General features: G+C 36.6%; 1 protein-coding gene across 3 annotated transcripts in view; it reads left to right on the top strand.

Moving 5' to 3' along the window:
* Positions 1-19,804, top strand: part of LOC306888187 (xylosyl- and glucuronyltransferase LARGE2s) — a 69,481-nt gene extending 49,677 nt beyond the window's left edge. For all 3 annotated transcript variants that reach the window (XM_079446363.1, XM_079446364.1, XM_079446365.1), the window contains 14 exons: positions 263-455; positions 2,893-3,182; positions 3,678-3,760; positions 7,786-7,909; positions 10,047-10,218; positions 10,295-10,399; positions 12,950-13,062; positions 13,232-13,357; positions 13,552-13,707; positions 14,800-14,963; positions 16,261-16,539; positions 16,621-16,767; positions 17,871-18,066; positions 18,146-19,804. In XM_079446363.1, the coding sequence (XP_079302489.1) occupies positions 356-455; positions 2,893-3,182; positions 3,678-3,760; positions 7,786-7,909; positions 10,047-10,218; positions 10,295-10,399; positions 12,950-13,062; positions 13,232-13,357; positions 13,552-13,707; positions 14,800-14,963; positions 16,261-16,539; positions 16,621-16,767; positions 17,871-18,066; positions 18,146-18,343 (2,253 nt within the window). In that variant the 5' untranslated portion in view covers positions 263-355 and the 3' untranslated portion in view covers positions 18,344-19,804. The remainder of the gene's footprint in view (positions 1-262; positions 456-2,892; positions 3,183-3,677; positions 3,761-7,785; positions 7,910-10,046; positions 10,219-10,294; positions 10,400-12,949; positions 13,063-13,231; positions 13,358-13,551; positions 13,708-14,799; positions 14,964-16,260; positions 16,540-16,620; positions 16,768-17,870; positions 18,067-18,145) is intronic.
* The last annotated feature ends 2,068 nt before the right edge of the window (positions 19,805-21,872 follow it).

The raw sequence follows: 21,872 nt of genomic DNA, 5'->3' as shown, positions 1-21,872 counted from the left end.
CAAAATGACTGACAGGCTGAGGGTGTTTCTTAATTCTCTTGCTGTTTTATTTACAGAGTCTAGTGCTGTCACATACACATGACACATGACAGTGATATCTGTCACGTAGTGGAGACATTTTATACATGGGATCCCAAAATATTTAACAGACAAACCTGCACGGAACAGTGGAAGCACAGCTGTATCAATTGTATGACCCTTTAGATTCTCAATGGACCTGTGCATTACTAACAAATGATCTCTTCCTCTGTCTCTCCTCTAGAAGAGAGGATGCTGCAGGAGACCAGCGTTAGAGCAAGTCCAACCTGATCGCTCCATCCCCTCCCTCCCCCGCCCAGTCCTCCACAATCCCAGGATGCTCTGCCCCTGCCGAGGGAAGCTGAAGTTGCTGGTGGTGTCTCTGAGTTTCGTCATCCTGTTCACCTGGCTTTACTTGCTCGTGGGGAACTTGGAAAGTGAGTATCAAGACACCTATCGTTAGATCTTCCGATTTCTGGAAAGAAACGATCTCTGTGAGACAGACACTGGCCTATTTTTCTGTGTTCTGATGCAAAAGCTGGACCGAGTTTTCCTTTTAAGCTGGGGTGACTTGGGTGTTGAGACTGTCAGTCATAGTCTTATCTCGGTCTGTGTGCTAAAATCCTCATCTGATGGGTTTGTCATCCTCAGAGACGCACAATAACGCTGTGGAGTGCTGATAACGCAACTGATCTGCTGCCAGATCTTAGAAAGCTAATCATTATAAAAGCGCATTCTCTCACTCTCTATCTGGCATGTGAACATATCCATCCCTATCATGAGAAATACACACATAGGCCTGTGCATCACACAGAAAGGAAGATTATCAGAGCATGATCATCAGTATTCGTAAGACTGAAAGTGTTTAAGAGAAGACTCTGTTCCCTTTAGAAAAAAATATTGGAGATATACAGTATTTCTGAACTTCAAAAGCATTTTGTGGGCCATTGTTTAAAACAGGTACGTTGGAGAGGTGGTTTTTAAAGCAAGGTTCTTTCGAAGAATCCCTTGAAGTGTTAATGCATTGCGCTGAATTGTGCCATATTAAGTTAAATTAATATTTAAGCAGTAAGGTATGAGCGGCTACGACCCCTTCAGCTGTGACTTCACAATGCAGCATAGCCTGTATAAAAGTGGTTGCTTTTATAAAGCGGTACTAATAAAATCTATTAAGGACACAAATTTTCATGGATTATTTTTTTAAGCCAGTTCATTTAAAAGTGGCGTCCTTCTGCTATAACCAAGATCTTTGACCTAAAATATTTACTTGAAGTTTCCATGTGATTTAAGTAATTTAACAACACATTTTCATGTTCACAGTTTTCTGATGTTGTTTAATGGTCACATGACATGCAGACAAATCAAATATTTCTTCTTTTTTTTGTTATTATAGTAAAATTATTAAAATGTTATATATTTATGATTTATAATTATTAATGAATTATTGATGTAAGTAATTATTATTAATAATGATCCCAGTTTTGAAAAACTTGTGGTGTATAAGACATAATCACTGGATATATTGTGGATCCTAGAATGAATGTAAAATTGACCAATAAGAATTCAGAACTGGAATTATCTATCGATTTTATAAATAGTAATGCATACTTGGATAATGCTAAGGTAAAAGCATTGGCCCTTTTATAGTTTAGTTGGACATTGTTAGTCTTGCTCACGACTTGATACTACTTCAGTAGTTCTTAATCAGAGGTTTGAAAAGATGGATCTGAAAATCATACAGCCATTGTTGAAAAGAGTTCAAATACGCAAAAAATGCTGGAAAAACTAAAAAATTGTAGAACATGAGGGATTTTTCTGAAGAACAGCAGGCAGTTTAACTGTTCGGGACAAACAAATGACTCATGAACAAGTATCACAAAACAAAACAGCAGTGGATCATCGGAGGTCAACTATTATTTTCTCTTTTGGACTTATATTGTGAAATATTGTGTTGGACAGTGGGTCGGTCTTTGAGTCAAGAAGGTTGAGAATGGCTGCCCTACATACTGCTTTTGGGAAACTGAAATTTATACTGATAAAAAAAAGAATTTTCTGTTAAATGTCTACTATAAAACATACTAGTAACAGGGTTGGCATTTTAAAAAGGAGGTATTTATTACTTTTTGCACAGTTCACGTCCTGCCCTTTCCTTTTTTTTAAAAAAATAGAACATTATTTTAATAAGTGATTTTGTAGAATAACCTCATAATTATAAATTATATAGTTTCTGGAGGACTCATAAAGCATGAAATGAACTTGTCTCCATCTGCTGCCTCCATAACTCAGAATAGACGCTCTTGTGAGTGCTCTTGTGGTGTCGTCAGCCAATCAGGGCATGCCAATTTCCTGTGGCTCTAGAGTCATGAATCACATGGCATTTACGGCTCAGGTGAGTGGCTCAAAACTGAGGGCCCATAAGCAAAGATATAGATTACACATCACATACTTCCAGGGGCCCTGTGCCCAATTACATGAGATGAATGTGAATGCTAATGGCAACTGGATGAGAAACGACATGGTTACGCTCAGTAAGACGGTTCCCAACTCTGGTTAACAGGGATGAGTGATCTGCACTCACTTATACATGAGTGCAATGCAAGAAAATCCATCAAATCGTTCCAATAAATTCAATGCCTGTTACTTTGTTCTCCCTGATCACACCCAATTTTCTGCTACTTTAATCATTCCAGCAGAGAGCAGCATGTAGATTGAGATACTCTTGGAGTCTGCCTTAAATATGAATGACATTCACGTATATTGTCTCTGTGCAAATTCACCTCAAGCTTCCTATTTCCTTACTTCTCATCTATCCATCTCTGGGGTGTAATCTGTCAAGATCACTCGAATTAAATTAAATCTGTTGTGCTGTATCAGACGGGCGTTCCCTGCTCCTCTCCGCATGCTTGGTGGAATCCACAGAAGCACGGCTGCTGGAACGGGACGTCCTGGCATCGCGGGTTCGAGAGGTGGAGGAAGAGAACCGGCAAATCCGACTCCAGCTGAGCCAATCGCAGGGCCTGGCTGCCCAGCCTGCCGAGGGTAACTATGGCAACCAGCAGTGGGTGGCATCGGCAGACACCGGTCCGGAAGACGTGGAGAACACAGCCGAGGAACGGGCCAATCACAGCGAATGTTCTCGCTCGCCCACTGCCGAGAAGTGTGAGGTTAGATGACATATTAGGTCCTGTCAGATGTGAGAACAAATCTTTAGAACATACAGCGGCTCCAAAAAGCATTTAAATCACACTTGTGGAAAAGTGGGAAAGTGTTTGTGAAACTTTTCATGCATAATATTTTACAAAGACAAGTTCGATAGGTTGAAAGGATAAAACGAAATACAGTCCGAAATGAAAACAAAAGATATTTGTCCACTAAAAATCACCTCAACACCAATTGGTTAAAACTAATTAATGGCTCTAAAAAGTAAACTTGGTTCTGTGGAAAGTACTGGCATCATCATACCACTGTAGTTTGATAGTTTGTATTTATTGAATCAATATTAATTTCAGCTGTAATGTGGCTTGTGTGTAGAATTCTTTTCTGGATGGCCGCTGCATGTTAGATTATGTTTAAAGTCTACACAATCAATTTTAAGAATACTTTAACAAAGCTAAAGTTCTTCAGCCCAAACTGAAACACTGGCCTTTCTCTCCACACAGTTGATTCACGTGGCATGTGTGTGTGCGGGTCACAACGCCAGTCGGGACGTGGTCACTCTGGTGAAATCCATCCTGTTCCACAGGTAAGAGCCATGCACAGGAAAATGAATAGTAATAGATAGGAATATAATAGTATAGTGGCACCAATATAAAGAGCTGCATTGTGTATGGAATCTTATGTATGCAAAGTGTATAAATAGAAAAAATATTGGGATTCAGTGATTTTATATATATATATATATATATATATATATATATATATATATATATATATATATATATATATATACACATATATATATATATATATATATATATATAATACACTCACCGGCCACTTTATTAGGTACATCTGTTCAATTGCTTGGTAACACAAATTGCTAATCAGCCAATCACATGGCAGCAACTCAATGCATTTAGGCATCTAGATGTGGTGAAGACGACTTGCTGAAGTTCAAACCGAGCATCAGAATGGGGAAGAAAGGGGATTGAAGTGACTTTGAATGTGGAATGGTTGCTGGTGCCAGACGGGCTGGTCTGAGTATTTCAAAAACTGCTGATCTACTGGGATTTTCACGCACAACCATCTCTAGGGTGTACAAAGAATGGTCTGAAAAAGAGAAAATATCTAGTGAGCGGCAGTTGTGTGGACAAAAATGCCTTGTTGATGTTGAAGAATGGAGTCTCGATTTCTGCTGCGACATTCAGATGGTAGGGTCAGATTTTGGCTTAAAGAACATGAAAGCATGGATCCATCCTGCCTCGTCTCAACGGTTCAGGCTGGTGGTGGTGAAATGGTGTGGGGGATATTTTCTTGGCACACTTTGGTCCCTTAGTACCAATTGAGCATTGTTTAAATGCAACAGCCTACCTGAGTATTGTTGCTGACCATGTCCATCCCTTTATGACTACATCTTCTGATGGCTACTTTCAGCAGGCTAATTCACCATGTCACAAAGCTCAAATCATCTCAGACTGGTTTCTTGAACATGACAATGAGTTCACTTTACTCAAATAGAGCACCTTTGGGATGTGGTGGAACAGGAGATTCGCATCATGGATGTGCAGCTGACAAATCTGCAGCAACTGCGTGATGCTATCTTGTCAGTATGGACCGAAATCTCTGAGGAATGTTTCCAACACCTTGTTGAATCTATGCCACGAAGAATTAAGGCAGTTCTGAAGGCAAAAGGGGGTCCAACCCGGTACTAGCAAGGTGTACCTAATAAAGTGGCCAGTAAGTGTGTGCGTATATATATATATATATATATATATATATATATATATATATATATATATATACATACACATACAGTCAGGTCCATAAATATTGGGACATCGACACAATTCTAACATTTTTGACTATACACCACCACAATGGATTTCAAATGAAACAAACAAGATGTGCTTTAATTGCAGACTGTCAGCTTTAATTTGAGGGTATTTACATCCAAATCAGGTGAACGGTGTAGGAATTACAACAGTTTGCATATGTGCCTCCCACTTGTTAAGGGACCAAAAGTAATGGGACAGAATAATAATCATAAATCAAATTTTCACTTTTTAATACTTGGTTGCAAATCCTTTGCAGTCAATTACAGCCTGAAGTCTGGAACGCATATACATCACCAGACGCTGGGTTTCATCCCTGGTGATGCTCTGCCAGGCCTCTACTGCAACCGTCTTCAGTTCCTGCTTGTTCTTGGGGCATTTTCCCTTCCGTTTTGTCTTCAGCAAGTGAAATGCATGCTCAATCGGATTCAGGTCAGGTGATTGACTTGGCCATTGCATAACAGTCCACTTCTTTCCCTTCAAAAACTCTTTGGTTGCTTTTGCAGTATGTTTTGGGTCATTGTCCTTCTGCACTGTGAAGCGCCGTCCAGTGAGTTCTGAAGCATTTAGCTGAATATGAGCAGATAATATTGCCCGAAACACTTCAGAATTCATCCTGCTGCTTTTGTCAGCAGTCACATCATCAATAAATACAAGAGAACTAGTTCCACTGGCAGCCATACATGCCCACGCCATGACACTACCACCACCATGCTTCACTGATGAGGTGGTATGCTTAGGATCATGAGCAGTTCCTTCCCTTCTCCATACTCTTCTCTTCCCATCACTCTGGTACAAATTGATCTTGGTCTCATCTGTCCATAGGATGTTATTCCAGAACTGTGAAGGCTTTTTTAGATGTCGTTTGGCAAACTCTAATCTGGCCTTCCTACATCTTGTGGTGAACCCTCTGTATTCACTCTGGTGAAGTCTTCTCTTGATTGTTGACTTTGACACACATACACCTACCTCCTGGAGAGTGTTCTTGATCTGGCCAACTGTTGTGAAGGGTGTTTTCTTCACCAGGGAAAGAATTCTTCGGTCATCCACCACAGTTGTTTTCCGTGGTCTTCCGGGTCTTTTGGTGTTGCTGAGCTCACCGGTGCGTTCCTTCTTTTTAAGAATGTTCCAAACAGTTGTTTTGGCCATGCCTAATGTTTTTGCTATCTCTCTGATGGGTTTGTTTTGTTTTTTCAGCCTAATGATGGCTTGCTTCACTGATAGTGACAGCTCTTTGGATCTCATCTTGACAGTTGACAGCAACAGATTCCAAATGCCAAATAGCACACTTGAAATGAACTCTGGACCTTTTATCTGCTCATTGTAATTGGGATAATGAGGGAATAACACACACCTGGCCATGGAACAGCTGAGAAGCCAATTGTTCCATTACTTTTGGTCCCTTAACAAGTGGGAGGCACATATGCAAACTGTTGTAATTCCTACACCGTTCACCTGATTTGGATGTAAATACCCTCAAATTAAAGCTGACAGTCTGCAGTTAAAGCACATCTTGTTCATTTCATTTGAAATCCATTGTGGTGGTGTATAGAGCCAAAAATGTTAGAATTGTGTCGATGTCCCAATATTTATGGACCTGACTGTATATATATATAATATACACACATAATTTCAGGTCAAATGCAATTATATATATATATTGCATTTGACCTGAAAATAAATTCCACAATTAAAAATTTCAAATGTGAAAATTCACATTTAATTTTTTGGCATTTGAATTTGAAATTTTACATATAACAAGCCTGTTCGGAATATTTCTCCAAGAGTTCTCCTCTCTCCCTGCTTGGTGGTTTATTTTGTAGCCTTGTGTTACCAAGCTTGTTGTTATGTTGATGTCATACAAATGATGGTGTGTCAGTTCGTTGAACTGCCTGGTTAACAAAGGAGACTTAGGTACGGAGGAGGGAGCCGTTTTGCTTTGTCTGCAGTTTTTCTCCTGTTTTAAGGCTAGTAGGGAGGTAAGAGCCTGTTTTTTCTTTCATCTTTATTTTGTTAGGAAAGAGGTTCATGCGGTAGTTAGCTTGGGAGTTATGTTTATTATTTTGGCTTTATTCCCCCTCCCGAAGGTTATGTTTCCTTTTGTCTCTTATTAATGTATTAATAAATATTTTCTTTTTATAACACATACATTGGTATCTGGACGTTTGTTTATTTAAATTGATAGAGTGGGAGAGGAGACTCCGGGCACCTTGTTAGACCCGGGGTTGAGGTGCTCTATTTTTAAAATAAGACCTCGTGGGTTTTAAGTTAATTGTGCGAGCCTGACAGAGGGCTGCGGTGGTGCAGCTATGTCGGCTATGTAACAAAATATATATATATATTGCATTTGACCTGAAATTCAATTCCACAATTAAAAATTTCAAATGTGAAAATTGACATTTAATTTTTTGGCATTTGAATTTGAAATTTTACATATATGTTTTTAAAAATGTAGTTTTCAAATTCCACAAATTAAATATCAGTTCTCAAATTCAACATTTTAAATTATTTTAAATTTCACATTTAATTTTGGGATTTTGAACATTAGAATTTGGGAATTTTAAATATGAAGTTTAAAATTCCGAAATTCAAGTGCCAGATTATATATTCAAAAATTCAAATTTTCAAATTCAACATTTTACATAAAAAAATTTATTAATTAAAAAAAGCAACATTTCAAATCAGCATATTTTCACCTTCACATCTTTGCTTGATGCATTCATCTAAAACCCGTCACGTATAAAACACGTCAACATGTCCACATCTCTCTTTGCAGGAGGAACCCACTACACTTTCATTTCATCACAGATACAGTGGCCAATCAGATCCTCAGCACTCTGTTCCAGTCATGGATGGTACCCTCCGTGCAAGTCAGCTTCTATGACGCTGATGAACTCAAAGTAAGCACCTGCCTCATCATGCTCCCATGACTCCAGACTTGCCTTTCGACCCAGAGATAATGACCATGTCACAGAGCACCATAATAGAGGTTTAATGGGAGGTCATAAGCAGCGATAGTTTTGAAACAATGCAGGTGGCAATGACAATTCTGAAGAATGATACCAATCACAATCCTCTGAGCTCATTCAGGCACAAACAACTGGAATGAAAGACGTGTCACATGCGCTTATGGATTGTAATGAGGGGGCAAAGGTCCCCTTGGGACAGTATGGCTTGTCTGTGATAGTGGAAACATTGAGGTTGTTTACACTCCAGCGATCTCAAGAGCTTTCGCTCTCGGAGAACTCTTTCACGCTCCAGAGGGAGAGAGTAAACACAGAATTATTCATTTCTGTTCATATATTTAAAGTGACAGTGTGCATCTTTTTGTACAACTTGGCATGTGAAGAGCACCTTTGCTGTGGCGCTGAATTATTCACTGTCTGTTGTGAATTTTTTTTTTTTTTTTATGCAGTGCACGGTATGCTGAAAGAGTGAAGTGACAATCAAAGAGCATGCCTCCTCCTCTACACACACACACATGCACACATATTCTAGGAGAGCGCATTCTAGTTTACATTACACTGCACTCTCAAGGACACTCACATGAATGCATGCACGCTCTCACATGCACAATAACACAAATACATTAATTCTTGCCCCGTTTTGTGCTCCCGTCCCTCTCCCGCACTGCATTCACCTCTGATTGTCAGCTGTTTGGCTCGGAGCCGTCTCTAATCACGCGGATTTTACATCCTGTGTCTCCGCTGTGCATAGAGACCTCTTTGCTCTCCTGAGTATATGAAAGCTAAGCTGCAGGAAATCCAGTCTTTTTCAATCAACCCCTCTCCATCAGATTATTATTAAACCTGAGCTCAGGTCATTAAGGATGTATGCTGAAAAGATTAAGCGTACAATAAGAACTGTAGAGGGTTATTTCCATGGGTGCAGATGATGCTATAACTGCAGAATACAGTTCAGAAGCAAACACAAAGAGCACAATGAGCGCCTCTGGTAGGTGATAGGGAACACATGTAGGGTTGTAAGAACAATCTGAAAACTATATTCTAGTCAGGTATAATATATAATTAGTTATAATTGTCGCTACACCCAGGAATACATATTTTCATTCTGTGTACATTATTATTAACGAAATCTTGGTGCCAGTAAAATAATAATGTGATTGCAGTCTTTTACTGTTTTTTCTTACATTCATCACTTGAGAATATCAATACAGTTGTGTGTGGTAAAATACTGTAATACTTAATAAAAATGTATAGATTGATTTATTTTTCTCAGCTATTAAGCAGAAAGCACAACAGTAGGTTTCCAGACATAAAAATTCCATTCATTTTAGCAAGGACAATAAATAAATATACTTTATCTATAACAATAACAATATATATATATATATATATATATATATATATATATATATATTACTAAACCTTTGCACACATTGATTGTGTTTTACATTTAGAAAAATAGATATATTATAAAATAAAATGATATTATAAAATATTATAAAATAGATTTCTTTTTAACATATATTATCTTTGGCCTGAAATGAAATAATCCAAATTTAAACAGTTGTAAAATATTTAATTTGAATTTTGACATTTAATTTTTAGAATTTTAAATTAATTTAAAGTTTATTTTAATTGGAATCTCTCTCTCTCTCTCTAAAGTTCATTATAGTAAAAAAATATATAAAATCAATTTGTATTTAAAAATACACAAACATAAAGTTTAAAGTGTATATATAAATATTTTAAAAAAGATATTATAAAGATTATAAAGATTATATATATAATCATTGTTGCTGATTTGATTCTGTTTTGCCATGTTTGTTTTCCAGGTAATATATCAAACACTTTTCGAAGATTGTAATGTTGTAATTTATAGAGCTGGTTGAGTTTTACTGAAGTCTATATTAAAGAATAAAGAATGAGATCTCTAGGTATATAAAAAAAAAGAATTCTCTGGGTAGAAAAAGAATGAGAAAAATACTTCTAAAACCAAGGCTGATAAAGTCACTGTTGTGTTCTTTTGCTGGATTCTCACAGATTTCTGTGTTTGTCTCTCTCATTCTCCTAGTCGGAGGTGTCATGGATACCAAACAAACACTATTCAGGAATTTATGGCCTGATGAAGCTCACGCTCACCAAAGCTCTGCCGTCCAACCTTTCAAAGGTCATCGTCCTCGATACAGACATTACCTTCGCCACTGACATCGCCGAGCTGTGGGCCATCTTCCGGAAGTTCACAGGTAATCAGCCGCTTTCCTTCAGGAGTCATATAAAGCATCTGGACAGTGTGATTTAACACTGGCGTTGTGATTGCAGAGAAACAGGTGATTGGTCTGGTGGAGAATCAGAGCGATTGGTACCTCGGTAATCTGTGGAAAAATCACAAACCCTGGCCAGCCCTCGGACGAGGCTTTAACACAGGTGAGGACATGCAGCTTCCATTTCCACTTCACTGTGTTCCAAACAGCAGAAAGCCGCTGGCTTTACACAGGGAAGTCGTGGCCTAATGTTTAGAGAGTTGGACTTGTAATCCAAAGGTTGCGGGTTCGAGTCTCAGACTGGCAGGAATTGTAGGTGGGGGGAGTGAATGTCCAGCGCTCTCTCCACCCTCAATACCACGACTGAGGTGCCCTTGAGCAAGGCACCGAACCCCCAACTGCTCCCCGGGCGCTGCAGCATAAATGGCTGCCCACTGCTCCGGGTGTGTGTTCACGGTGTGTGTGTGTGTTCACTGCTGTGTGTGTGCACGTTGGATGGGTTAAACGCAGAGCACGAATTACGAGTATGGGTCACCATACTTGGCTGAATGTCACTTCACAGCAAATTAGTGTGATGGTGTTCCTGGTGGTATGTGATTCTAATAAAGAAAGGGATGAACATCCTGAACATACCCTAAATACACTGTCGAAAGTTTAGAATAATTATGAATTTTTTATTTTTTTGCAAAAAGTCTCTTATGCTCACAGAGGCTACATTTATCTGATGTAAAAAAAATCCAGTAAATCAGTAATATTGTGAAATATGATTGCAAACTAAAATAAACTGTTTTCTATTTGAATATATTTTAAAATGTAATTTATTCCTTTGATTCAAAATCTGAATTTTGAGCATCATAACTACAGTTTTCAGTTTCACATGATCTTTCAGAAAACATTCTAATATGCAATTATTACAGCATCAGTTATTACTGATGCTCAGTTATAAATACTGGTTCTTATTATTATCATCAATTTTGAGAACAGTTTTTGCTGATTAATATTTTTGTGGATACATTTTCAAAATTCTTTGAAGAGAAAGTTTAAAAGAACAGCATTTATTTGAACTAGAAATCTTATGTAACATTATAAATGATTTTACTGTAACGTCTGATCAATTTAATGCATCCTTGCTGGATAAAAATATTAATTTCGGTATACTTACCTAAACTTTTGAATGATAGAGTATCAGTTTCCTGAAAAATATGAAGCAACACAACTGTTTTCAATCTTCATCAGAAATGTTTCTTGAACACTGAAAATTGTATTAATATTTCACAATATTACTGTTTTTAGTGTATTTCTGATCAAATAAATGCAGCAAATGCAGCAAAAGAGACTTCTTTCAAAAACATGAAAACATTTTAATTATCCAAATTTTGACTGGTAGTATATATATATATATATATATATATATATATATTATATTAAAGGGGTCATATGATGCTTTTTTTAAAGATCATTATTTGGTGTAACAGAATATGTTGACATGCTTTAATGTTCAAAAAACATTATTTATACACATTATTTTTCAAATACTGTACATTATTGTAGGTCCTCTATGCCCCGCCTCTCTCAAACGCATAGTTTTCTACAAAGTCTCTCCTTCCGACAAGCACAGTCTGCTCTGATTGGCCAACTGGCACAGTGCATTGTGATTGGCCGAACACCACAAGCCGCGTCGGAAATGTAACGCTCCTTTCCATAATTACGAGCTGCAGCTTTCAAAATTAAAGTAAAGTCGTGTGACAGACACTGATGATGCTCATATGTGTTTGCACACAAGCCACGGTTAAGGCGATTTCTGATGGGCTGTACACTCCGCTGTGATGTGACCCTGTCTCTCTCTCTCTTTCTCTCTCACACACACACACACAAACCACGATTAAGGTAGCTGATGTGCTGTGATGTGACCCTGTCTCTCTCTTTCTCTTTCTCTCTCTCACACACACACAGACACACACACACAACGCGCAAAACTGCATTTGAACAGTCAATAGCAAATACTTAAACTAATAACAAAAGATAGCCTACATACAGTCGTTGATTCAGAAGCGCCAGATTGTCATAGCAAAGTCAGAATTACCTCCTCTCATAGGTTCACGAAACTGTCATCCATAAAAGTTGCTGTTCTGTTGTAAGTAATCTTAATGATTCCTAAATGCATCTACTTTCGGAAGGCCAAATAAAGTGCTTTTGCTTTTGCCTAGAAACACACAGCTTCTCCCTGACATGGCTGCATCAACACTACTGCGGTTACTGAAACCACACCTTACGCAAATATTTCCACATCGTGACGTAGACATGTGGGGTGTGTTTGAATGAACCGTTTTAGGGGGGACGTGGCATCGCATCATATGACCCCTTTAAACTAATTAATTACTCATTAAATAAAAAAGGTAAATTAAATAATAACTAGATTTAAAAAGCATTTAAAATTTGTTCATATAGAGTCAAAAAGTTCAAAAACATTTGGTTGTTGATTTGATTTTACTTCAGTTATCTGTTATTCATATCAAAATAAAGATATCAAATTAAATTTTCTTTGAACTAAAATGAGCCCTTGCAGCTTTTGCAGGAAAGAGCACACAGGCATGATCACTTCTGAATGGAGCTCAATGCTTATGTCACACTGAGAAATTAATTTCAGTATGAAAAAGGGAATAGTTTGCACTGGGCTCCGTTTGACAACAATTGTTTCTTTATGGAACTGCAGGTGTGATTTTGCTCTACCTTGAGAGACTGCGGCGGATCGGCTGGGAACAGATGTGGAGACTAACGGCCGAGAGAGAGCTAATGAGCATGCTTTCAACATCCCTGGCAGACCAGGTCCATGTCCTTCATGAACAATACCTAAACAATACCTTTATTTCATAGGTCTTAGAAGATTGTGCTTTGCGCAACAGTAGTCTAAATAATGATGAAATCTGAGCTAATCATGCCTGAATAATGTTGTGTAATGCAACAAGTGTGTCATGTTATTGTTTTATGTTCACAGGACATATTCAATGCATTCATAAAACAGAACCCAGTTCTGGTGCATCAGCTGCCGTGCTTCTGGAACGTACAGTTATCGGATCACACTCGCTCTGAACAGTGCTACACTGAGGTGTCAGATCTAAAGGTAGCAATATATTTTAATAATTTTTTTAGGTATGCTGGGTATAAACGACCAAATTGACCCAGAGGAATTAAGACTCAAAGGGGCCCTTAATTGGTTCAGGCTTTGCTTTATTTATTGCCAAATTCATTGTGTCTCTAATGCAAATGTTTAATTTAGTTTAGTTTGTTGCTTAGTTTGATTATTTCCTCCTGTAGGTCATTCACTGGAACTCTCCTAAAAAGCTGAGAGTAAAAAACAAGCATGTGGAGTTTTTCCGTAATCTTTACTTGACGTTCCTGGAGTACGATGGGAATCTTCTGCGACGGGAACTCTTTGGCTGTCCCAGTCAGGCCAGCTCTGAGAGCACAGTGGTGAGTTAGTTTAGTAGTAGATTATGCAGTATTATGCAAATATCTTATTCTTGGAGTAGCATGCAGATAATGACTATATTACTTGACAAATATCACGTAAATACTTAAAGTACGCAATAAAATACATATATGCATCTTATAAATGGACTGTATATCTGACAGTACTGGGCTATGGAAGCCTGTTTCTGCCTGAAATTTAAAAATAATACATAAGTATATAAATATACTACGATTGCCACATATAAACTAATTCCGAGACATAAACACAGAATTGTCAAATGTTAACTCGCTATTCTGAGAAGAAAAGTCATATAAAAGGGTAACTGCAAAAACAAAAACATCAAAATTTATCAGATACAAATTTAATTAATTAGTTCTGAATTCTGAATTCCAAAAAAAAAAAAAAGAAATCTGAATTCAGAACTCGAAATTGCAAGATAAAGCGAGAATTCTTATTTAATATCTTGCAGTTTTGAGTTTATATCTTACAATTCTAAGAAAATAATTTATTGTCTCTTGAGCATCTCAGAATTGTGAGATAAAAAGTTGCAATGACCTTTTTCCCCTCCATGTCGGAAACGGGCTTCTAGAGTAAACAGCAAAGAAAGAAAGATTGATTGATTGATGTCACATTAGATTCCTTGTTTATCCAATCCAAAGACTTTTATGTACTTTCTTCCTGTCAATCATTTTGGAGTTGCACAGTCATGCGAGAAAGCTATTTTGCTACTGTCTTTTTGACAACTAACTCACTGTTCAGGTTTACTGATAATCAGATAGCACTTCTTTTTTATTTTCCTACCTGTGCCCCTGCTCTTCTGTATATGGTGGGCGGAGTTAAAAAAAAAAAGGGGTGTGGCTTTCAGCACCCTGAAACTGCAGACCTCAATACCTTTACTTTATACAGAAGACTTTATTCCTAAACTGGATTATTCTAAATAAGTAATGAATCTCCGAGTCTAAAAGCAGCTTGGCCTTGGATTTGTTCAAGGAAAAACTGTTTCATAAATTCTCAAAGGGCAACTCGACCAGAGCCTGCTTGATGTGTCCTGCTCAGCACAGCTGATAAAACATATTCTTCTTTGTTTCCAGCTTCAGCAAGCACTAGAGGAGTTAGATGAGGACGACCAGTGCTATGATTTCCGGAGGGAGCGAATCATGGTGCACAGGGTGCATCTGTACTTCCTGCAGTATGAATACACACCTACAGATGATGGCACGGACATCACGCTGGTCGCGCAGCTCTCCATGGACAGGTGAGGATGACATACTGTCCAAATGAGTCTGCTGTCACGTTTAGGCCACTCATGCAAAGCCAATCTAATTACAGAACTGTCAAATATGATGTTGTGTTTAATGAACCCTGTGCAGCACTCTGATCAAAATGAGAATAGATTACAAGCATTGCCAGTTAATAACATTTTCAAACCAGGGTGATTATTGTTAAGTAAATTGAAAACTGTTCAATGTTTTTGTTAATTGAATGCTGAAATAAAATATAATTATTAGATGAAAATTATTTTTTTTAGTTTAAGTGGAAGCACTAAAAATGACTAACCGGAAATAAAATAAATCAAAACTAAAACTTAAATAATGAATAAATAAATAAAAAATAATTCAAATTGAAAAATAAACCTGAATAATAATATTTACAAAAAACTAATAAAAAAGCTCATCAATAAAAATAAAGGTATACAAATGAAAGGTAATTTAAAAATATGAATAAAAACCTATTATATTATAAAACTTAGTATATAAAAATATTACTATAAAATAAGAAACATTTAAAAAAGAAATGAAAGTATAAATAAATTATTTTCAATTCTAAATGACAAATATTTTTTCTATTTTTATCACATTTCAAATATGAATAAAAACGATAATTTTATATAAATGATAGTAAAATAACGCTGTTTTAAAACATATTGAACCATTATTTTCAGATATACTTTATTTTAGGGTTGCTGATTTACTGTGATAAGTTGTTAATAATAATAATAATAATAAATCAAAATATTTTGCAAACAAAATTCTTGACAAGGATTTGTTATGAAATAAATTATTTAAAAATAACTATTTATAACACATTTTGATTTTTGTGATTAATTCAATTAATTAATTGCCATTTATTTAATTCACTTAAAAATGTATTCAACTGAAGGCCCTAGTTTATTTTTGTCTGTAAGATTGATAAGAGTAGGAAAATAATAATCTTTTCAGCAAGAAAATAATAATCTATTATAAAACAGTCTTTTAAGTCTTTCCACTGAGTTATTTAAACACGCTTTTGATATCACTGAAGCCTCTGTTTTACCATGAAGTAGTCTTGGCATTTTCAGAAGATTGATTGTTATACAGGATAGCAGCTTTGTTTGTGTTTGAAACAAGTATCAACTAGAAGCGCTTGACGTAGTGAAGATCAGAACATCCCATACCAGCTACTGAAAGCTTGCCCTGCAGGTTTAAAAAAATGTATCAAATAGAGCCCATAATCTTGCCTCACTTCAGTTACTGCCCAAAATGTCACCAGAGATGCTTTGTATTTGTCCACAGACTGCAGATGCTGGAGGCCATCTGTAAACACTGGGAGGGCCCCATTAGTTTGGCCCTGTACATGTCTGATGCCGAGGCCCAGCAGTTCCTGCGTTACGCTCAGGCCTCTGAAGTCCTCAAGAACCGCAAGAATGTGGGCTATCATATCGTTTATAAGGAGGGTCAGTTCTACCCTGTCAATCTGGTACGCAATTTGGCGCTCCGCAACGTCAACACACCCTACGTTTTTCTGACTGATGTGGATTTTCTGCCCATGTACGGCCTCTACGATTACCTCAGGTTAGCTGTGAATTTCTTATGAATTGTCTGTTAATGTACTGGTTCCAGTTTTGTAATATACCTCTGTGTTTTTTTACTTAGAAAAAGTATAGTGCAACTGGACATGGCCAATACCAAGAAGGCTCTGGTTGTGCCCGCCTTTGAGACGCTGAGATATCGCCTCTCCTTCCCCAAATCCAAGGCCGAGCTGCTGTCTATGCTGGACATGGGGACTCTCTACACCTTCAGGTACAGCAGACATTCAAAATAATCATCTCATTATCAATCTCCAGGGTGTTTAGAATTGATATTAGAGTGAAAAACAAATAAGGGCATCCCCAATCAAGAAAAGGGACATTCTTGTAGACATTCACATGCCACATTTTTACAAATTGTACTCTTTGTATTCATGTTGTTTTCATGTGGTTTTGAGATTTTTTTTTTTTTTCAAGAAATATTTCAATTAATTTATTTTTCATTTAAACTAAAGGCAAAGCATAAAAAAACTCAACTTTTTTTTACACATGGAACATATGTGAGTGTACACATCTTAAACATTTAAAAAAAGATTAATAAATATAAGTGAGTTTTTGGGGAGCCACACCACATGACATTTTAAAAAGTGGTCTAACCTTTTTTGTCATAAAAATGTCAAATTATCTAATATTTTAAGAGACGTGTTGACTTCAACAGGGGTCATCTTTTCTTATTGTATTTCCTTATTGTATATTGTAAATCAAACATCAATAATCAGTGTAGTAGTTTTTTATATATACAGTATAATAATAATAATAAATATTACATTTTAATGGACTTTTTATTACTGCTTTTTTTTCTATCAAGGCCATATCCCCTTGCCATTTTTTTCCCCCAAAAATATCAAATTAAATTTCAATTTAGAAATTAAAAACATGCTCATTATGGAGCAAGGTTTCATGAGTTAATAAAAAGCGTATTAATTAACTAAATCGTAAAATTAAAATAAATGTAAAATGTTAAAATCAACTAAAAATATGTATATATTTTATTGTAACATTTTAAATTAATTTTTATTTTACATTTTTATTATTTAATTAATTGATTTTATTTAATTGGTACATTTACCAGCATTAGAAAACCATGAAAATGAGTTGTTAAATTATTTCAATATTGACTTAAGGGTTGGCACTTCCAGGGGTTCGTCTAACAAAAACAAAGTTTTGGAATCCATTTTATATAAGATGATATTTAAAGATGATGTATTTTTGAATAAGTATATTCAATTAAAACATGAGCATGAAGTCTTTAGCCCATTATTAAAAGTCCACTCAAAATGTTCAAATTTATTCATTTACTTCTCTCCTAAATGATAGGTATCACGTCTGGACAAAGGGTCACGCGCCAACCAATTACGCCAAGTGGAGAACAGCCACAACGCCATACAAGGTGGAGTGGGAGGCAGATTTTGAGCCGTACGTTGTGGTGCGACGGGACTGTCCTGAGTATGACCACAGATTTGTTGGCTTTGGCTGGAACAAAGTATCCCATATCATGGAGCTTGATGCTCAGGTAAGTTTTTAAAGACATTTGGCATGTTTCTACTACCAGTTTAATTGTCCCTAACCTGTCACATTTCCTTGTTCCAAAGGAGTACGATCTTATTGTGTTACCAAATGCCTTCATGATCCACATGCCCCACGCGCCCAGCTTTGACATCTCAAAGTTTCGCTCCAGTCCGAGTTACCGCTACTGCTTGACAACTCTGAAGGACGAGTTCCACCAAGACCTTTCTCGAAAGTACGGTTCTGCTGCTCTCAAGTACCTCACAGCACAGAGGAACATCTGAGAACTGTTTCAATGTATTTTAGCACACAGGAGAATGGCTCTGTCTAGTCATTTGAGCCTCAACAGCCAACATGCTGCTCTGCTACATGTGTGTCCAGAGGAACAAAGCTGAAGCCCACGTCTCTGCTGAAGACTATGAAATCAAAGCTTTAATTCTTCTTTTTGATAAGTCATACAGCAGAGAACCGTGAAAACCAATGACATCAGCAACACACCCATCAGACTGGTGGCGAAAACTCGACCAAACATGCTTGAACTGCTTAAAAGAGTAACAAAAGACATTGGTAGACAATTGCGATGACCCCCTTGCTTTATAGCCTAAAACAAACGGTCACGATAAAGACCTTTTTTTGACAATCAGGGCTTTTTCTTCACTAAAGATCTATGGCTAGCAGTCCATGGCGCTACGCAGCTTTGAACCTTCTGAAACCATTCGATGGAGTTTTGAAAAGACGAGAACTGAATGAGCTTTCCAAAGACTCTTCTGCTGGACTGAAGTGTGGGGAGGCCATCAAGACGAGGGACTTTTAAGCCTTATAATTTCACAGATATTTAAAATAATTAAAAAAAAAATCTTTGTTTTTAATGAAGACAAAACACGACCTACAGCCTACGTATGTTTTACAATATAAAATCGAAAATTGCATTATTTTTTAATTTCGAAACACTGATTTGCTTGTAGTGAGGTTGAATGCTCGATAGGGGTGCGAGGGAGTATTTTGTGTGGTTACAGTGAGAAATGATCAGTGTGTTTAACTGCTGCATTTATAATTGTCACATAACAAATGGTGCATATTATGACTCGCTTAAACATATTGTATACCAGGACGCTTTCCTGCCCTGAACGCAAATCACTTTTCTCACTTTTCAAAAAAAAAAAAAAAAATTGCACTAGATACTGTTACAAAAAAACATGACTATATGTACATTTGCATTGAGATCCACCCAAGGGACCATTAAAAAAAGGAGGCATCTGTTGCAGAAGATTCTCACGGATTGAATATTTGTTGACACTTCCTGTTATTGAAAACAATATTTATCTTGTAAAATGTCACATTCTGGTCAGCCCTGAAATAAGAATCCAATGTCCAATTCAGCATCAATCACTCAAAGAAAAAAAAATAAGTGAAAGGTTGTACGATCCATTGTACCAGTCGCTGCCGTCACAATGTAATTCCCAATGTGTCCCGTCTTTATAAAGAAATGCTCCTCCAGGTCATATTGAGTTGACCCCTCACACGCCACCCATGCCCTTCCGCTCCATCAGACTGCAGATTTACGGTAAATACCCGTGCCTTTGCTGTGTTGCGAAAACTGGATATTGATTGTACTACTGTACGCATCAGCGGGGCCTGCAAGAATACAGGTACTCTATTTATTATTGTTGACTTAAATCAATCATATTTTTCTATGTAGGGGACAAAGTGCTTTAAATAAATTCTCCCTGTTTCTATAGTTTGTCAAAGTTCTTGTGCTTTTTATTTACAAGAGGAGATGAGTCACACGTTGCTTTGTGCTTTTCACCGAATGTCCTATCTTTGAGTTTGTTGTAGGATTCACTGGTGACTCACAGTTAGGAGGTCTACAATGCAGGGTAGTACTGATAAGAAAAAAGCATTACCTTGTCACAGTTTTTCTCCTCCTCCACACTAATCTCACAAGGAAGTGTGCTAAAAGAGAATTTTATCCTAAAAAAAAGGGGGTTTTTCGACATCGCTCTTTATAACAACAGTTAATAGACCAGATCTGTCAGTTTAAACATAAAAACAATATTAGTCAGTTTCTTTAGTCATACTCTTGTATGAGTATGACTAAAAAAAAAGAAAGAAAAAAAGAATATATTGTATTGAATGTGCACTTGTAGTGTACTTCAAATCTTATATAAGGACATTTACAGTGGTGGCCAAAATTATTAGAACACCTGACAGATCCTTTTTTGCCTCCAAAACATGATTTCATTTCATAATGTTCATTAAACATATCAGATGAAGTGAGTCGTACTGTTTTTATTCACTTTGATTCCTTCCGTCGTAGGTAGTTCTGAAAATAGTTTTATGGGTATTGTAATGTCCAATTCAACAAAAACAACTGAAACCTCTTAACTATGTCAAGTGTTATAATAATTTTGGCCACCGCTGTAAGTGTACGTAAAGTATATTGTCATGACTGTTAACAAAATTAAGTACACTTAAGAAGTACATTTCAAATCATTGTTTTTATAAACTTTAAAAAAGTACACATTTTGATATTGACTAACATACTAAATTACATGACGTGCTTGATTATAAATTTAACTTTGTTTTATTATTTGATATTACATTGCTCACCAGTGCATTTGCAGTGAATGGGTGCCGTCAGAATGAGAGTTCAAATAGTTGATAAAAACATAATAATAATACACAAGTAATCCACACGATGCCAGACTCCAGTCTTCAATCCATCAATTAATGTCTTGTGAAGGGATAAACTGTGTGTTTGTATGAAACAAATTAAACTTTAAGTTGTTTTAACTTTAAACCATCACTTTGGGCCAAAATATAAGTCCATAATCCATAATAATAATGTTTCCTCTAGTGAAAAACTCCATCTCCTGTTATGCTCTCAGATAAAAATCTACTGTACCGACATATTTATTTACAACTATTCTAAACATTTTTCGCTTGGTGCTTAATCTTCACATATTTCTCTCCTGATTCAGACAAGATGCCTTTTACCTTGGAGAAAATAAAAATATGGATAGAGAACTTATATTTTCCAACAGTTTAAAGTGAAATATTTTGATGGATTTGTTTATTACAAACATGCTTTACAAGACGTAACCGATGAACTCTATTTGTTTTAATGAGATGTTTGAGCTCTCATTCTCATGCACTTTAACCATATTTCAAAGACAAAATAAGTAACTACATATAAAGATGGACTTAAATCCTACTTAAGTCAAAAACGCACTCTAAAGTCCAGATAACTACATTAATTATAAATTTATACTATAATACATTTTAATTTATTAGCAATTAACATGCACTTTAGTGCTGGATAAATACATTGGCTGGAGAAGTTGCAGTGCATTAAAACATGCTTTTTTTTTTTTTTTTTTTTTTAAAGATAAACTATCAACTTCAGGTGCAGGACTGTGATTTGAGACCCCTGGTCTAGAAAATACAGTAGACTTACTGTTAATGTTGACTGCAAATGACTTCAGCCAATCCAGCTGTTAGTGGCATGAGGGTGAAGTTGATCAATTGTTTTCCAAATGGATTTGATGCCTGTTAAAGCAAAGTTAATTTCCGGCAATTGCAGGAGATAGGCTGGCGTAAACGGAGCCCTGAGAGCGAGCGGAGGGTTTCCTACGCTGCATGGGCTAATGCATGTGTAATTGCCTGAAGTGGCCCTTTATGACATCATGAATCAAAAACCATTGCACACAGTCAAAAAGTTTCAAGCCGATTTTTCAGCATTCATTCACTCTACCCAGCAGCTCATTACAGAAAATGGCGTGCAGGGAAACTCTGCTCACAGTGTGAGCGCTG

This window comes from Barbus barbus (assembly GCF_936440315.1).
Source record: "Barbus barbus genome assembly, chromosome: 22".
Classification (NCBI taxonomy): Eukaryota; Metazoa; Chordata; class Actinopteri; order Cypriniformes; family Cyprinidae; genus Barbus; species Barbus barbus.
This window is presented reverse-complemented; position numbering and strand designations above follow the sequence as displayed.